Source organism: Gracilinanus agilis, chromosome 2, assembly GCF_016433145.1.
Source record: "Gracilinanus agilis isolate LMUSP501 chromosome 2, AgileGrace, whole genome shotgun sequence".
NCBI lineage: Eukaryota > Metazoa > Chordata > Mammalia > Didelphimorphia > Didelphidae > Gracilinanus > Gracilinanus agilis.
Window position 1 is genome coordinate 654068330 of NC_058131.1, and position 18223 is coordinate 654086552.

The window sequence follows — 18223 nt, forward strand, 5'->3', positions numbered from 1 at the left end:
TCTCTCTCTCTCTCTCTCTCTCTCTCTCTCTCTCTCTCTCTCTCTCTCTCTGTCTCTTCCTCTCTCTCCATCTCCCCCCCCCTCTCTCCTTTCCTTTCTGTCTCTCTGTCTCTCTCTCTTTTTCTCTCTCTCTGGACGGTTACACATATGTACATGTGCATATGAATATGTATGTGAGTAGATATACGTATATGCACATCTGATACAGTGTACACATCTGTTTGGTGAGGTGTGTGTATCTAGATATGTTTATGTACATTCATTGTATATTTATATGTGTATATTTGAGAATTTTATCTTACCCAATAGGATATGAGCTTGGTGAGAAGAATTATCAATTTTTTATCTTTATATATATTTGTGTATATAATGAAATATCTATCTTAATATGTATATTAAGCACTCAGTAGGATGCTTAATAAATAAATGCTCATTAATTGATTGATTATAGCAAACAGAGTTCAATAATAATCTCTACAGACCATCTTGATATAGGTGATACCGAATCTGTGCAAAAAGTCATTCTAGCAATAGAGAGAGGGTACAAGGGTAATAATGATCGCTAACATTTATATAATGCTTTACAAAGCTTTTTCCTTAAAGAGCTCTATGAAGTTAGCAATACAAATATCAATGTTGCTATATAGGATCAGATAGATTCATTATTATTAATTTATTGATATTATTTATTTCATTTATTCTGATTAATTATCAAATAGATATGGTTCTTTGACTCTGTGCTGTAAGAATTGAGAATACAAAGGCAGCTATGTGGCTCAGTGGATAAAGAGTCAAGCCTGAAAACAGGAGATTCTGAGTTTAAATTTGGCCTCAGTTGCTTTCTAACTGTGTGACCCTAGGCAATTGCCTAGCCCTTACCCCTCTTCTGCCTTGGAACTGCTTAATATCAATTCTAAGACATTATATTAAAAAAAAGAACTGAGAATCTATAAGTCTTTCGATCAGCATTTATTAAGCACACTCACGCTGTGTGCAAGAAACCATGTTAATCATTGGTGATATGAGGACAAAGATGATACAGTTCCTGTCCTCAAGGAGCTTCCATTATAACAAGGGAGACAACAATGCTTACTAGATAAATATGTCCAACATATATACAAAGACAACACAAGGCATTTTTGAGAGGGAGAAACTAGCTCCTGGGGAAGGATCAGAAAAGACTTAATGTAGAAGATTGGCACCTGAAGTTTAAAGGAAAAAGAAGGTTTCAAAAATCAGAAGTTAGGATGGTGAGCATTCCAGGCATGGATGACTGCTGGTACAAAGAAACAGAAAATGGAGCCAGAGAGTTGGGTTGGAGGAACAGCAAGTAAACCAGTATTGCTAATGTAGAAAATATATGGATGAGATTCATGTGCCAGAAGATGGGGAAAGTAGGAAGGAGCTGGACTGTGAAGAGCTTCCAATATCAAAGTAGTTTGCATTGGATCCTAGAGTTAATAAGGAAGCATTACAGTCTTTTGAATGGAGAGAGAAGGATGACATGGCCAGACCTGTGTTTAGGGAAATAATTTTGGTGCTTAGTTGAAGGAGGAATTGGAATGGGAAAAGACTTGAAACAAGGAGACCAAATTGGATGTTACTGCAATACTCCATATGAAAGGTTATGAAGGGTTGAGCAAGGATAGTAGTGGGAGTAGAGACAAAAGAATATAAATGAAAGATGCTACAAAAGTAGAGATTACAATATTTGGCAATTGATTTAATAGGTAAGGTGGGTGTGAATGAGGAATAAAGGGTGATATTGAAGTTACTGGGAGGTAACCTGGATTTCTACAAGGATGGTGTTGCTCTTGACAATAATTGGGATGCTGGGAAGAAGAGCAGTTCTAGGAAAGAAAGAAAATATTGAATAATTTGAACCTATTGGATTTGATAGGACATCTAGTTTAAAATATCTAATAGACATTTATTTCATTTTAGTGCTAAGATGAGCTGAGGAGGGCTAACATAAATCTGGAAGTCATTTGTTTAGAGTAAATCAAACAACAAGCATTCATGAAGAGCTTATGAGAGATGAGAGTGGAATCTGTGGGAACTGATGGAGTCACCAAGTGAGAGAATGTAGAGATCCAAAAGAAGAGGGCTCATAAGAGAGTCTTGCAGCACATTAACTGTTAGTGGATGTGATGTGGGTGAAGAATTAGCAAAGGACACTGAGAAGTGGCCATAGAGGTAGGAGAACATCCAGAAGAGAACAGTATTATGAAAACTCAAGGAGAGCTGAGTATCTAGAAAGAGAGGAGTAGTCAGTAGAATCAAATGCTTTAAAGAAGTTAAGAAGAATATGAGGATGGAGAAGATGCCATTAGATTTAACAATCATGAGAGATCATTAGTAACTTTGGTTAGAGAAGATTCCATTTGGTCATGAGGTTGGGAGCCAGACAACAGAGGCTTTAGAAGAGAAAGGGGATTTTATGTGGTCCTCTTTCTTCTGTGCTTTAAATGTGGAAATGTTCATATTTGTTCATGCTTATTAAGTTCATAGTAATAAGAGAAAATTTAAACATTTTTTAAAAAGATGGGAGTGGGAGAAGTGGAACTGGAGTTTCCAAGTATAATTGGCTTTTTTCAAGGGGTGAAAAACTGAGAGAGAATAGATTTAGGAGGATAGCTGTGAGGATGGCAGGGTACAATGTGGAAGAAGAAAGAGATGACCTAAAGTTGGAGGTATAAAAGAGTGCTCTGTGGAAGCAGTCTCTTTTAATGTTCTATGAACTTAAGGCTGACAACTGAATAAAGTAAAAAAGGAAAAAAGAGCACCTTCTATGTGCCAAGTTGTCTAAAACTATTATTTCATTTGACCTTCACAACAATCCTGGGAAATAGGTACAATTATTATCCTCACTTTACCATAGAGAAAACTGAGGCAAATAATGACTAAACGACTTGTCCAGGGTCATAGAACTAGTATATGGAAAATGCTGGATTCAAACTTGTCTTCCTGACTTCAGGTTCAGGACTCTATACAATGCACCATGTAGGAACCAAAATCCATCTCTTTTGCCCTTGAAAGGCAGCATAAGTTAGTGGAAAAAATAATAAACTTACAAGTTGGAAAATGTGGATTTAAGTTCTAACTTTGCTATTTTACTTAGACAAATCATTTGTCCAATGGCTTTCAATTTCTTTATCTATAAAATGAGGTTTGGATGTGATGGTCCAAAGTCCCTTTGTATTCTAGAAAATGATTAAAATAATATAACATCAAATATGATAATATTGACAAAAACAAACAAAATAATAGAAGTATTGATAATACTAGCTCCACACTACTTACAATTTGGTAAAAAGGAAAAGAGGTATGTAATTTAACAATAAAATAACTAATTTTCTTTGTCCCTCTTTTTAAACATTTTCTAGCCATGAACATAATAGATATCATTGCTGTTATTTTTCTGTAGCCAAAATAAGGTGTTATTATTTTGCTTTTGCTTTCTTTTCTCTATATCACTTTCATTAAGTTTTCCTATATTTCTTTGTCATTTTCATATTTGTCATTTTGTAGTATAGCAACATTTCATTACATTAGCATACTATAACTTATTCAGCCAGTCTTTAATTGCTGACCACACAGACTGATTCCATTTTCTCTGTTATGTATAAAGCTGCTATGAACATTTTTTGCATAGAGTAGTCTTCCCTTTAGTCTTCCCTTCCATGTTTCTTCCTCCCTCCCTCCTGCTTTTTGGTAACATCCTTTGAGTATAATCGTGGTAGTGTAATCACTAAATGAAAGGGAATGATCAGTTTTATAACTCCTATTATAACTCATCTTATTATGTTCAATAAAATTGTACTTAATGGATTCTCCACCAGCAGTATAATAGTGTGCCTGTTTCCCAACAGACCTGCCACCATGGGATTTTGATCATTTTAAATATTTTCCAATTTAGTGGATGTAATATGATATCCCAAAGATGTTTTCATTGCATTTATTTGATACGAAAGTGTTTAAACATTTCCAAGTGATTATTTATCACTTGTGTTTTCTTCTTCAAGAAATGCTTGTTTAGATCTTTTGTCCTTTATTCACAGAGGGATGGATAGTACCCTTAAAAATCTTGTTTCTGATAGATTCTAGATATCAGAATTACATCAGCTATATTTGATTCAAAAGGCAACATAGCTTTAGAGCCCAGAAGACTTGAATTCACATCCTGTTTGTTACATGCTGGTTGTGATATTTTTTGACAAGCCAGCATTTTGAGCAACTTTTAGATTATGAGTTGCAGAGAAGATGCAGAGAAGAAGAGAGCATTCTTCATATTAAGGAACTCACAAGTCTTATCCCTATGACTATCTTTACTTTTACTGAATATATTTTTCCCAAATCCATCTCTTTTCATTCTATTTTTGGCTCACTGCTTTTTGTTGTAAGGGGATGACTTTGATATGGTAAAAATAATCATTTGAGCAATAATTAAATCCTGACTCTTTGACTTACTACTTGTAAGCCATTTTTACTTCATGATTCCTCAATTTCCTGATTAGCTAATGGTGGCAATACCCTATGTCCTACCCTTTCCCCCAGGTGGTTACCTGCAACAAATGTTTGGTTGATCCACACTAATCATGTGTTTAGTCTCAACATAAACAGTCTACAAATTTGTTCATTCATCTATTCAACTAGTGTTAAATAGAGTCCTGATATGCAGAGTTTAGAGGCAATGGAGAAGTGCAAAGTTTAGATGAGATGGTTTCTTTTCTCAAAAATTTGTAGTCTATATGTCCAAAAGGCTATAAATCAGTGCATACCCTTTGATCCAATAATACCACTAGTAGGTCTGTATCCTAAAGAAATTTAAAAAGAGAGGGAGAAAGGACCTATTTGTACAAAAATATTTATGCTATTTTTTTGTGGTGGCAAAGAACTGGAAATTAAAGGGATGTCCATCAATTAGGGAATGGCTGAAAAAAATGTGGCATTATGATGGTGATGGAATGCTATTGTGCTATTAGAAATGATGAATAGGATGATAGCTAGGAAGATCTATATGAACTGATGCAGAGCAAAATAATCAGAACCAGAAGAACTTTCCTCACAGAAACAGCAATGCTGTGGGATGATCAACTGTGATAGTCTTTGTTACTCTCAGCAATACAAAGATCCGGGACAATTCTGAGGGACTTATGACAAAGAATGCTAATGAGCTCTAGAGAAAGAACTATCAGAGTCAGAATGCAGATCAAAGTATATGATTCTGCCCTTTACTTTATTTGCATTTATATTTTGGGGTTTTGGCTTTATATATCATTCTCTTATAAAAGTGAAGAATATGGAAGTATGTTTTGCATGACAATATATGTATAACTCATCGATTTGCTTGCCAGCTCTGGGAGGGGAAAGGGAAGAGAGGGAAGGAAATAATTTGGATCATATAACTTTAGAAAACTTATGTGAAAATTTGTTTTTACATGCAATTGGTAAAATAAAGTATCTTTATAACAACAACAAAAAATAATTTATAGTCTAAAGAGGGATATCATGTAGATAACCATAATATGGAGTAAAAGATTTGACATGATTTATGCATTTCAGAAGCCCAGACCAAGGTGGAGAACTGGTTGATTGGCAATTATTTTTTCTATTAAGAATTCATAGAGTCATTCTGGTCCCCAGCCCCTTTACTGAGACTTGTTGCAGCTTCCTAGTTAATTGGACCTGGCCAAAGATCTTCCTATGTGTAATTTCCAGTCAGATGCTTTTAGTGCTGTGTCAGGAAAAACAACTAGGGAAGATGAATTTGGAGCCTAAGCAGTTTCTTCTTATCTAGCAGATCACGAGAGGGAGAAGCAGAATTTCTTGAGAGATGGGAAAGCTCATGTTCTCTGTATGATATGTAAATTGCATTTCTCCCTCCATCCTTGCAGGTTGCAAGGCTGGTTTTAGAAAGGAGAGACCGGAGACCGGCAGAGCAGTGTCCATCTGCTGATGACAGAAAGAAAGATGAATGTGTGGCTGTTTCCTTAGCAACAACCTTGCCTGACAACCCTGAGAGCTTCGCCTTGGTGACAGATGGTGAGAGGAGAGGGAATCGAGTGTTACTATTGTCATATTGTCCTCGTGTGGTGTTGAAATAGTGAACTAAAAAAAGGACATGGAAAAAAATGATTTCTATAGGTGTTAAAGAGAAAACAGAATGATGCTGATAAGGAACTGGGTATCTTCCCTGATGGGATAGAAGGCAGAATAATTAAGCATATTTCTGAAAAGGGTAAGATGCCAAAAATGCTCACAAGGCAGGATATTCTTTTCAGCTTGTTCCAGAAATTGTGGCTTGATTCTGACTAGATTTGTTTGAAAGCGTTTGAGATTAAGATTGGATTTGGAGAATGGAGCCATTTTCCATCTTGAAGTATGACAGAGGAGCTTTGATTGGTCAAGTCTTTTATCTTTTGGAGTGTTAATAAGATGCTGCGATGCTGCATTTTAGGTTAATATGGTACATAAGAAGACTCACCCCCTCTGAAAATGAGAACGACACACCCCACCCCCATCAATTTGCTTAGAAGTAACAGACACCTTCTCACTCCCTGTCTCAAAGCCCTTTGCTGATTAATTTGCTTTGCCCTAAGGGAACATTGAATTCCAAAGCCAGCCATGTTTGATGCTAAGCTATTTTAAATCTTATTATAGTGGGATTTTTTTTCAGTCCCAATGCAGATCCTGTGGTAAATAGCAGATTTTAGAGTTGGAAAAGAGCTAGCCTGACCCCTTCCAGAAAAGAAATATTCCTTACAACATTCCTAGCAAGTAGTCACTCAACCTTTGCCTTACAGATTCTCAGTGGTGGAAAATTAATTAAGGCAGCCCAGTCAACTCCTGTGCCTTAATAGATGGTCTTCATAATTTAGTAGACAGTTTTAGCAGCTGGCAATTCATATTCTGGTGATGGCAATATTATCACAGGTTTTTTTGGGGGATGACATCTTTCAAATACTACCCCATCTCTTTTCTGATACTGCCACCATCATGGTACAGGTCCTCATTGCCTTATGCTTGTACTAGTGCAATAGCCTGTGGGTTGATCTCTTTAACTCAATTCTCTCTTCATTTGAGATCATTCTCTACTTGGTTATCAAAATGATCTTTCTTAACCACAGGTCTAACCAGGTGGTACTCTATTAACTATATGATCAAATAGAAAATCCTCTGTTTGACTTTTAAAGCCCTTCATGAACATAGGAAAGTTCAACTTTCCTAGTCTTACATCTAACTCATCCCATGAACTCTGCAATCCATTTACACTGACCACCTTGTTCATCACACATGACATTCTATCTTCTCATTCAATGCATTTCTATTGGCCATATCCCATGCCTGGAATTTTTCCTTTATCATCTCTTCCAACTCCTTAGCTTGTTTCAAGTTTCCACTAAAGTCCCATCTTCCGCAAGAAACCTTCCTCAGTTTTCCATCTTAGTGCTTTCCTTTTGAGATTACCCTATTTTATCCTATATCTCTTAAAATATACTATAAATATAAAACTTAATAACTCTCATTTATGTAGTGCTTACTATGTGCCAGGTGCTGTGCTAAGTGCTTTACAGTTACTATCTGATCTGGTCCTCACAACAACCCTGGGAGGTGTGTGCTATTATTATTCTCATTTTATTGATGAAGAAATAGAGAGAAACAGAAGCTAAGTAACATGCTCAGGATCACACAGCTAGTTAGTAAATGATACCAGATGTGAACTCTGTTCTTCCTGACCCCAGTCTAGGAGTGGATAAGGGTTTCCACTCCTAGCTCCCCCAAAAATATCTTGTTTGTACCCAGTTACTTGCAAGTCTTGCCCAGTAGATTATGATCTTCTTGAGAGAAGGGACTGTTTTTGCCTTATTTTATAATCTTGACTGACCGATTAGTTGGAAAGGCAATATGGAGGAGTAGATATTATTATTGGACAGTGAGTGAAGAAGATTAGGATTTCAATCCTGCATCTTAACTGTATTAATTGTGCCACTCTGGGCAAGGTATATAATGCCTCTGAGCCTCAGTTTTCTCACTTATAAAATGGAGGCATCATATTGGGTTCCCCATCCCCATCCAACAAGGTTGTTATGAAGCTCAAATAAGATATATAAAGGAGTCAGTTATTTAAGCCAGGGACTAGAGATACAGAGAAAGGTAAAGGACCATCCATTCTCTCAAGGAAAGAAGCTCATTATCTAATTGGAGAAATTTGTGACCACTATTTTTGTTATAAATAAAATAACCATGAAAATTTTCATGATGCTAAACTGAAACCTACTTCTCTACAATTTCTACACATTTCTAATTCTACTCTCTGGGGCAAGAAAAGATGAAGTCCACCTATCTTTCCTATGTCTAATATCACCTTAACTATTTGCTGATCATAGTAGAGAGAAAGAAAAGGTAATCATATTCTTTCACAGCTGCATTGACTCCAGTAAAAAAAAGTTTGAAAAAATAAATGACACCTTGACATCTTTGATAGAGAAAAGATAAAAAAGGCTTAAAAACTTGGTAAGTTATTAAAGCATTAGATTCCCTTAAATGGTTTTGCCAAAGCACAGACTTTTTTCCAGTGTGAAGAATTTCCAGTGTAGGAACTCCCTTTATGGGCATAGAATGCTACCATTGTGTAACTTAGTAGATTAGACTAAGGAGATACTTTTGTTATGTAAAGCTTATATCTTACACAAAATACACAATGGCCCCAGATAGAAATTCTGGATGAGGGGCAGCTGGGTAGCCCAGTGGAGGGAGAGTCAGGCCTAGAGACAGGAGGTCCTGGGTTCAAACCCGGCCTCAGCCACTTCCCAGCTGTGTGACCCTGGGCAAGTCACTTGACCCCCATTGCCCACCCTTACCAATCTTCCATCTATAAGACAATACACCGAAGTACAAGGGTTTAAAAAATAATAAAAAAAAAGAAATTCTGGATGAGAATGGTTGAATTAATGAGTGAAACTTTAAAAAAATCAGTTTACTTAATATAAAAACTTAGTTAAGATATATAAACAAACACGTAGCAAGAATATACTAGTGAAATTCTCCAATGGGTTGGCACATAGGTCACTAATTATAATGACCCCTCAGAGAATATATGATTCATCAAAGGCAAAAAAAACCTACTCTTCCTTTTTGATAGTAGTTTATGTAAGATTCCTTCCAAGCTGAAACAGTGCATTCTCTTGATCCATATTGACTTCTGTCTCCATGGCTAAGGAGCTCCTCATGTTCAAAGCCTAGGTAGAAGGAATAATACCTAAGACACATGGTTACCTAACTATTGTCAAAGTAAGTACTTGGACCCAGGTCTTGAGTTTAAGCACTGCACTTCTAGCTTTCTGGAAAAGTCATCAAATGCTCCTGTTTCCTTACCTGTGAAGTAGGGCTGGGCAGCTAGATGACATAGTAGATAGAGTGCCTGCCCTGAGTCAGGAAGATGAGTCTTCCTTTTTTGTTTTAATTAGAAAATTTTTATTTATTTAATTAATTTAGAATATTTTTTCCATGGTAACATGATTCATGTTCTTTCCATCCCCTCCTCCAATCCACCTCCAACAAGCAATTCCACTGGGTTTTACATGTGTCATTGATCAAGACCTATTTCCATATTATTAATATTTACATTAGGGTGATTGCTTAGGAAGACTCATTTTCTTGAGTTCATATCTGACTTCAGACACTTACTAGCTCTGCGACCCTGTTTACTTAATCCTGTTTCTCAGTTTCTTCATCTGTAAAATGAGCTGGAGAAGAAATCGCATCTTTGCTAAGAAAACCCAAATGGGGGCATGAAAAGTCAAACATGACTGAAATGACAGAATACCAACAAAGCAAGGCTAATAATGTCCATATATTGACTGCTTATTCACCCTGGGTTGTCCTAAGAAGAGTCCTCTATAAACCATAAGTCCATGTAGAATATTGAGCTAAGATTATCATAGAATTATCCTGGTTCTCCATGGAGATCATCCATTCCCATCCCCTCTTCTTGCTGAAGAAGAAATTGAGGCTCAGAGCAATTAAATGATTTACATAGTCGCACAGGTGATAAGTAGCCTTTCAAGGATTTGAGAAGTCCACTGACCCTAAATCAGTACTCCTTCCAATGCACACTCACCATCACCATTGTTGGGTCTCTGTTCTGCCTACCATCCTGCAGGAAAAAACGCTGGTTTTTCTGACAGGCCATCTTATTCTCTTGTACAAATTTGAATACATGATATGCAAGGGTACCTATTATGTTTTAAGTCCACATAGCAGAACAAAATGAAGAATTTGGCAATCACCTAGAGAATTTGGAAGATAATTCCCATTTTTAGAAACAATTCTCTCCTAATCTGATTATTTTGGATTGTTTAACCCAATTATTTGAACTTTTGTTTCATGAAAGTTTTGCAGACTCTTAAGATTGGTAGGCCTGAAAAGGTAATGTCAAAAACTCAAGTGGACTGTATGTACATGAGAGAATTTTTGCATTCATGTATATAATTTTAACAAAAAATGGAAAATTGCAAAATTAAATTTGAAATTGTGAAAAATTTGCTTTATATTTTTTGGGGGGATTGTAAGTTTAGAGTAAAGCTCTTACATAGTTTCCATTTGTTTCAATCACTGTGGGGAATAATCCCAGAGCTCATCTACTGATGAATTCCTTTTATTGACTGCTCATCAAACAGATAACACATTTGAGGTCACTCTGAAGAAGAACTCCAGTGGCCTTGGATTCAGCTTCCTCCAGATGGCAAGGGAGAGCTCAGATCACCTTAGAAGTTATGTCGTGAGGATTAAGAGGCTGTTTCCAGGGCAGCCAGCTGAAGAGAATGGGGAAATTGCAGTTGGAGATATTATCCTGGCTGTGAATGGAAAGCCTACACAAGGCCTCTCTTACCAGGTATTGGAGCTTATCAAATGATGCTCCTCATGGTAGCATATAATTAAGGTCAAGCTGAATTTCATCAGGCTCACCGCTTTAAATTACTTTTCTGTCTAAAGATTACAGGTGAAGAAATCATCTTTGGCTGGAAGGATAGAACATTTATGCAGAATAATTATCTGCATTTAATTTTCTATTTCATAGCTTTGGAAATGGGCAGCACTGGGTTGGTATTGATTATAATTAACTTAATTATCACACCACACACAATATTCTGACCTGTATATTTGATTTATGCACTTTAGTGTGTATAATGGGAAATATTACTTTGGAGGACATATTATATATGACTCAACTACCAAACACATTAAAATACTGTCTATTTCATCTTCAACTTCATTGATTGGCCAATTCTAGGCCAACTCTGGAATCAATTTCTTTCATTCCTAAGCAATTTAAAAGGAGGTAAATGCAAAATACTATAATTGTTAGTCCTTGGTTTTCTCATTAACCACAGAATTTAGTGGATTTTTTTTATTATGTACTATAGTCATCTGGAGAATATGGGAAAAGATTTTATTCAAGTGCTCACATGGGGCTGCAGTTGGACTTAACAAGCTATTCTTTCATCTGTTTACATAGAGCACTTTTTCCTCAGAGGTCTTAGTATAGCCTATATTCAATTGTTAAAATTTATCTTCACAAATGGAAAAAAAGAGGAAATGATGAAGATAAGAGAGGATAAAAAGAAGATGATGTCACCTTGGTTCAAATACTGGTTCTTCTCAAATATAGGCCATTTACCTAAAATGGACAGTTTTAGAAATGAAAATTCTGAAAAATAATACTGACTATAAACTATCCTGAAATTTTATGCAATATAATTGTGTGTGGGGATATATGGGGCCTCTCTTTAGAACATTATTATAAGAGGAAAGGCAAGGATGTGTTGGTGGATGTTTAATAACCATCTCTCTGAAAAATAAGGAGGAGCAGGGAGGTGGCTCAATGGATAGATTCAGACCTAGAGATGGAAGGTCCTGGGTTCAAATTTGTCCTCAGATGCTTTCAAGCTGTATAACCTTGAGCTAGTCACTTAACTCCAATTGCCTAGTCCTTACTGTCTTCTGCCTTGGGCCCAATATTTAGTATTGATTCTAAGACAGAAGGTAAAGATTATTAAATATAAATATAAATATAAATGTACATAGTCACACATTTGTAAGTTTAATTTACATTATTAATATTTTCTTCATCACTTTCTTAACTAAACAATCAATGAAAAAAATAACCTAATGTCTGCCAATATCTGAAGTATGAATGCTCACACTGAAGAGTTGGCAGAAGTTGACTTAAGGACTCATTTAGGAAAGGTAGAAAAATGGAATGGGAGCAACATGTTGCTCAATGCATAACCAAAGTAGCATAGCACGATGGAAATAATTATGGATTAGGGTCAAAACAACTCAAAACATCTCCCACTTGAAACCTGTATGATTTTGGGCAAGTCACTTAACTTTGAGCCCAGGATCTCTCATCTGTAGTACAAAGAGATTAGCTAAAATGACCATCTTTACTAGCTCTGAACCTGTAATCTATAGATACACTAATTCACTAGCCATTGGTAACATCCATGTATGTGACTTTTAGGATGTACTTCACCTGCTGAGAGGTGCTCCTGACAAGGTTACCTTGCGTCTCTGTAGACCACTTAAAGGCACACTGCCTGAAATAGACCAAGATTTGCTGGTAAGATGAGATATACTTTTTTAGATCAAATTTTTCTTATCTGGAAATTTAGATGTATATTTTTATTTACACTTATTGCCTTAGTTTTATTTGCAGGAAAAGAGTTCAATGGCAAATTTCTTACCTAAATAGTAGTGAACATCTTTCATTATAAATGTAAAGAATTTGTTAAAAAGATACTATTGTACCTTTATCTTTTCATTCAGATTTTCCTCCCATTCCTTCCATTCCCTTATTCCATTCTCCTTTTGTATTTGAGTCAACTAGAACCAGATTCCAAAGTGTGGACTCAATTTATATTTTCCTTTTGTCAGTCACTCTATAATCTAAGAAAGCGCAAAAGGATGGAATTTTTAAGTTAGAAAGCAAAAGAACTACAGAAGAGGTCATTCATCGACTAAATTGAATATACATCTCTTCTAAGAGAGAGTAATGTAGAAAAATGTGCTTAGTCTTTTATAAAGGGAAAGGAATCATCATCATCAAGAGCATTTAACAATTATACATTAAGTCATTAAGCAGTAATTAAGCATCTACTATGTGTTAGGCACTGTGCTAAGCAATAGAGAGATGAAGAAAAGAGAAAGATAATCCTTGCCCTCAAGGAGCTTACAATTGAACAAGAAAAAAGATCATAGACCACATCCTTTCTTTTAGAAGTTTATGGTTTATGAGATTTAATCTAAATGATTTAGAGAAAACTGATGAGAGAAAGAAAATCCTTTATGTGTTCCAAATATGGGAGCTATGAAGAAAAAAAAGGAAAGATGAACAAAGGAAGGAAGGGAGGAAAGAGAGAGGGATGGAAGAAGCTAGGAAGAAAGGGAGAAGAAGGAAGCAAAAAATGGGTGAGAGAGGGAAAAAGGAAGGAATGAGGGTAAAGGAGAAAAGGAAGAAAGAAAAGGAAGGACTAAGGGAAGGAAGGAAAGATGGAAGGATGAAAGGAATGAAGAAAAAAATTTAAATGCTTACCACGTATCAAAATGAGACAGTCTCTGCTTTCTAGGAGCTCACAATTCTAATTGTGAAGTAACAGCTGAAGGATAAATAGAATGATAATGACTTAATGTCTTTTCTGGTTCAATGAAAGTGTAGATACCAAGGCCAAGGATTTCTTAGTGCATAAGCAAATCAGATGACCATACTCAAGGATCTGAAAGATAGCTAATGATTGGATAGATGATCAGATCTAGTAAGTCTATAGAGCACAGTATCAGGGACAATAAGACTTAGTGGTTCTTCCATCTTACAAGAAGGATTATAGTTTGTAACTCTTTGTAAATTAGTTTTCACCCTCTGCTATTCAGTCATATTTGAGAATATAACAATATACTCAGGGTATTTCAGGGAAAAGAATGAAATGTGCAACTAGAAATATGGGAAGACCAAAAAGAAGTTACAAATGAGTTCCAGGAGTTTTGAGTGGTAGAAATTATGAAGAAGAAGAGCTAGAAGCCAAAAATAAAGCCTTGGGAGACAGTAAATAAAAAAGATGGGGTAGAAAAAAATGAAGATATGTTAGAGAGCTAAGAGGGAAAATCTAGAGAGGGAAAAGTGGTTTTATTTTATTTAGACTGAAAAAAGAGGGATCTGAGAAGATGAAAGCTATAAACCAAGAACCATTTCTTAGAATTTTGTTTGGAGAAAGAGACAGGTTCAGATTTTAATTTCCTTTAAAATTCCTAATAGACACCGACATCCTCTCCAGACAAAAAATTTTCCAGAGCTGAACACCTTACTCTGGAACACAAGAGTGACTTGGATTCGTGTGACAGTGAGAGGGGCAGTTCATCAGTGGAATCAGAGGAAAATGTGGAATCTAAGACAATTTCTTTTCAGAAGACCATTAATAAGGAAGAGTGGGGCTCTAATGGAAGTGAAAAGGGACCTTGGAATATATTATTAACTCATCCAGAGGTTTCTCACAAATGTTCATGGCTTCATCACCAAGAAACTACTGTTCCAGAATTAGTTACCTCTTTAGAAGAAGATGTAAGGCAAAACTGCTACTCAGTTTGTGATATAACACCAGAAAGGTAAGAATGAATAGACTTTTAGGTATTTTGTGTATTGTATAAATTTCATTAATGGAACAAATAATCAACATTAACTTAATTAATAATCAATATTTACTTTGGGAAAGTCAACTTGCCACTCAGGGTTTCATGTTTTTCTTTTGGGGAACAAAGGAAACTGCTGCTAGATGGTTTCTAAGGTTTCTTCCATTATATTGTAACAGGTAAAGAAATGCTGATGTGAGGAATAAGGACATGCACTGGGTTTTATTTATTTATTAATGTGTCTATTGCTCTGTTTGATGTTCAAAAGATGAGTCCTGTCCTTAAGAAACTTAAATCTATTAGAGTTGATAAGACTAATGCTATCAGTTATGTCAGTATTCTATTAATTTGTTGAGGTTCATACGTGGCAAAAAAAGAGTGTTTTTAATCATCATATAGTCTCTCCCATTTACTGTTCTCTTGCTATCTCCCATCCCTGGAATTTTTTCCCTCCTCATCTCTATCTCCTGACTTGATTTAAATCTCAACTAAATTCCTGCTGTATGTGAAAGAGCCTTTCTTGATCCTTCTTAATGCTAGTGCCTTTCTTCTGCTGACTATTTCCAAATTACTCCATAATATCATGTTTGCATGTAAGTGGTTGTATGTTGCTTTCTCCCACTAGACATTAGACTTTAAATTCTTTGTGAATGTGGATTGTCTTTTGCCTTTCTTCATATCCCCAGAGCTTAGTATAGTGCCTGATGTCGTAGGGGTAAGCACATGGCACCTAGGCTTAAGTACCAGCTTACTGACTTGATTGAACTAAAACATTCATAGTCAAATGAAATTATTAGCATCCTTGGTGGGATTTTTCTTGATGTATGTTCCCATTCCTACTAATAGAATAGTCATTTTTGGTCTGTACTTAAGTCTGAGCACTTATCTGTAAAACCTGGACAAAGCATTTTTTATCTCCACTTCAACATTTAACCTTTTATATATGTGCTTATTCACAAAAAACGAGAGTTTCTGGTTGCTCAGTATCTGTGATTTTCTTCTCAATGCACATCAGCAACTAGTGTGTACCTTCTCATCTTAGGTAGTTATATAGGGGAGGCAATAAGAGGTTAAGGGACTTGCCCAGAGTTACACAGCCAGTAAGACTCAGAGGCAAGCCTTGAACCCCTATCTTCTGACTCCAAGGTATTGCCTCTCTGCCAGGCTTGCCTTAGTGGAAAATGTTTACATTAAATTGAATTGAGTCAAAAAGTATATTAAAATCTCATTATGGGAAAGAGAAAGGCAAACAGAAAGAAAGAAAAACAGAAAGGAAGGAAAGAAGGAATGAAGAGAGGGAGTGAGGGAAGGAGGAAGGAAGGAAGGGAGGGAGGGAGGAAGAGAGAGTCAGAGAGAGAGAAAGAGAGAAAGGAAGAAAGGAAAGAAAGGAGGAAGGGAGGAAGAGAGAGAAAGAAAGAGAGAAAGAGAAAAAGAGAAAGGAAGGAAGGAAGAAAGGGAGGGAGGGAGAGGGAGAAGGAGGGAGAAAGAAAGAGTCAGAGAGATAGAGAGAAAGAAAGAAAGAGAAAGAAAAAGAGAGAGAAAGAAAAAGAGAAATGAAGGAAGGAAGGAAGGGAGGAAGGAAGGAAAGAAAAGAGGGACCGAAAGAGGGGAGTAAGAGAGAAGGAGAGACTTTTAAAAAAGAGTTTGCAATCTAGACTTTGGGGTTCTTAATTATTTTTGTGGGTCCTGGACCACTCTGGCAGTCTGATGAAGTCTATTGAATCTTTCATGAAGAATGTTTTGTCTACATAATCAAAGGAAATGCTAAATTTCAATTAGAGCCTAGCAAAAATAGAAAAATTAATTTTTCCCCATCCAAGTTTTCAGATCACCTGAAATCTGTCCATTGCCTCTCTGCCATGAGACCACAGACTCTATTTTAACATCCCTGAATGCAAAAATTTATGAAAGCTATAAAACAATACAGGCAGTATAATTCCATATCCAAAGGAGTTGTACCATAGACTGTAATCAGCACCTTGTACAAGTCACTAAAGTGAGGAACTCTGTACAACATTTTAAGAGGTGCTACTGAATTCCAAAAGGACCCTTGGCTAGGCTGTTAGCAGGGTCCTAGATCCTCGGGGGACCTAGTGGTATCAGCCATGGCCAGGAGAGGGCAGCAGATGGCTGACTGAGGCAAGGTCTCACCAATGGACAACTGCCATCTTCTGGATAGGGTAATAATTATGCATTATGTATATGATGTAAAACACATTCCTGTATGTATATAATTACATATATACACACAAATGCAGATGCATTTTGATAGTTATTTTAATATAATTGATTTCATTGGTAACTATATTTATATTTATTTTTATTTTATACACAACTTTATTCTGGGACGAGGTCTATAGTTTTTAACAGACCACCAAGGGATACATAACATAAACCAGGTTGAGAATCCCTTCTCCAAGACTTTAAGTTATAGATGAGTTGCTGAGATACATAGGTCTGGATCAAAAACAAAATATCCCACATCTCTCAAATGAAACAGACTGAAATCCATAATACCCAGCACAGTCCTTTCCCCACCATCAGGCAATTAATGGCAGTTGAACTGAACTGAATTGAAATTGCAGTCTGTTTAATTTTAAGCCTTGCATTTATCTTGCCGTGTGGGTTTAGCCAATAGATGACATGAAACTGGAAGTTTCATATAAGAAATAAATTATTCAAATTCTTCTAATTAAAGATACTTATCTACATCTGTGATTATTATTAATTATTGGTATAATCATCACTGCAATGCGTTCCTGGAAATCATGTCAAAAGTAAATTAATTCTAAAGTAGATTATATTTTCCCAGAGGAAATCTGAGGTTTGTGTTTCTGACCAGGAGTTTGGTGTGACATGAATTGTATACATAATGAAAGTGCATTCAAAAGGCAAAAACTATAGTATTTTTGGTTATGTCATTTGCCTCCTCATAAAATTTCAGTAGCTTCCTATTGCCTACAGAATAAAATCCTAGCTCTCTAGCATGACTTTCCTTGTCTTTTGTGATGTGACCCCAATCAATTCTTTTAGTCTTCTCTACCACCACTCTCTTGAGTTACACCTGATGGTTTAGACAAAGTGATACACTGTCCTTTTCTTATAATTCTCTCTCTCTCTCTCTCTCTCTCTCTCTCTCTCTCTCTCTCTCTCTCTCATTTATCTATATCTATCAATCTATCATTTATCTATATCTATCTATCTATCTATCTATGTCATTTATCTATGTATTTATCATTTATCTCTATCTATCTATCTATCTATCTATCTATCTATCTATCTATCTATCTATCTATCTATCACTCTATCTACCTGTCTGTCCATCTCTCTCACTTTCTCATTTATCTGTGTATCTATCATTTATCTATATCTATCAATCTATCAATCAGTCTGTCTACCTGTCTGTCTGTCTGTCCATCTTTCTTTCTTTCTTTGTCTCTCTGTCTCCTTTCTTTCTATGTCTCTTCCTTCCTTCCTTCCTTCCTTCCTTCCTTCATTCCTTCCTTCCTTCCTTCCTTCCTTCCTTCCTTCCTTC

General features: G+C 36.0%; 1 protein-coding gene across 1 annotated transcript in view; it reads left to right on the plus strand.

Annotated features, from left to right (window-relative positions):
• FRMPD2 (FERM and PDZ domain containing 2) overlaps positions 1-18223 on the plus strand; it is a 165046-nt gene that overhangs the window by 93794 nt on the left and 53029 nt on the right. The window contains exons 21-24 of the mRNA XM_044660226.1: positions 4405-4421; positions 5898-6045; positions 10683-10897; positions 12530-12628. Coding sequence (XP_044516161.1) covers positions 4405-4421; positions 5898-6045; positions 10683-10897; positions 12530-12628 — 479 coding nt within the window. The remainder of the gene's footprint in view (positions 1-4404; positions 4422-5897; positions 6046-10682; positions 10898-12529; positions 12629-18223) is intronic.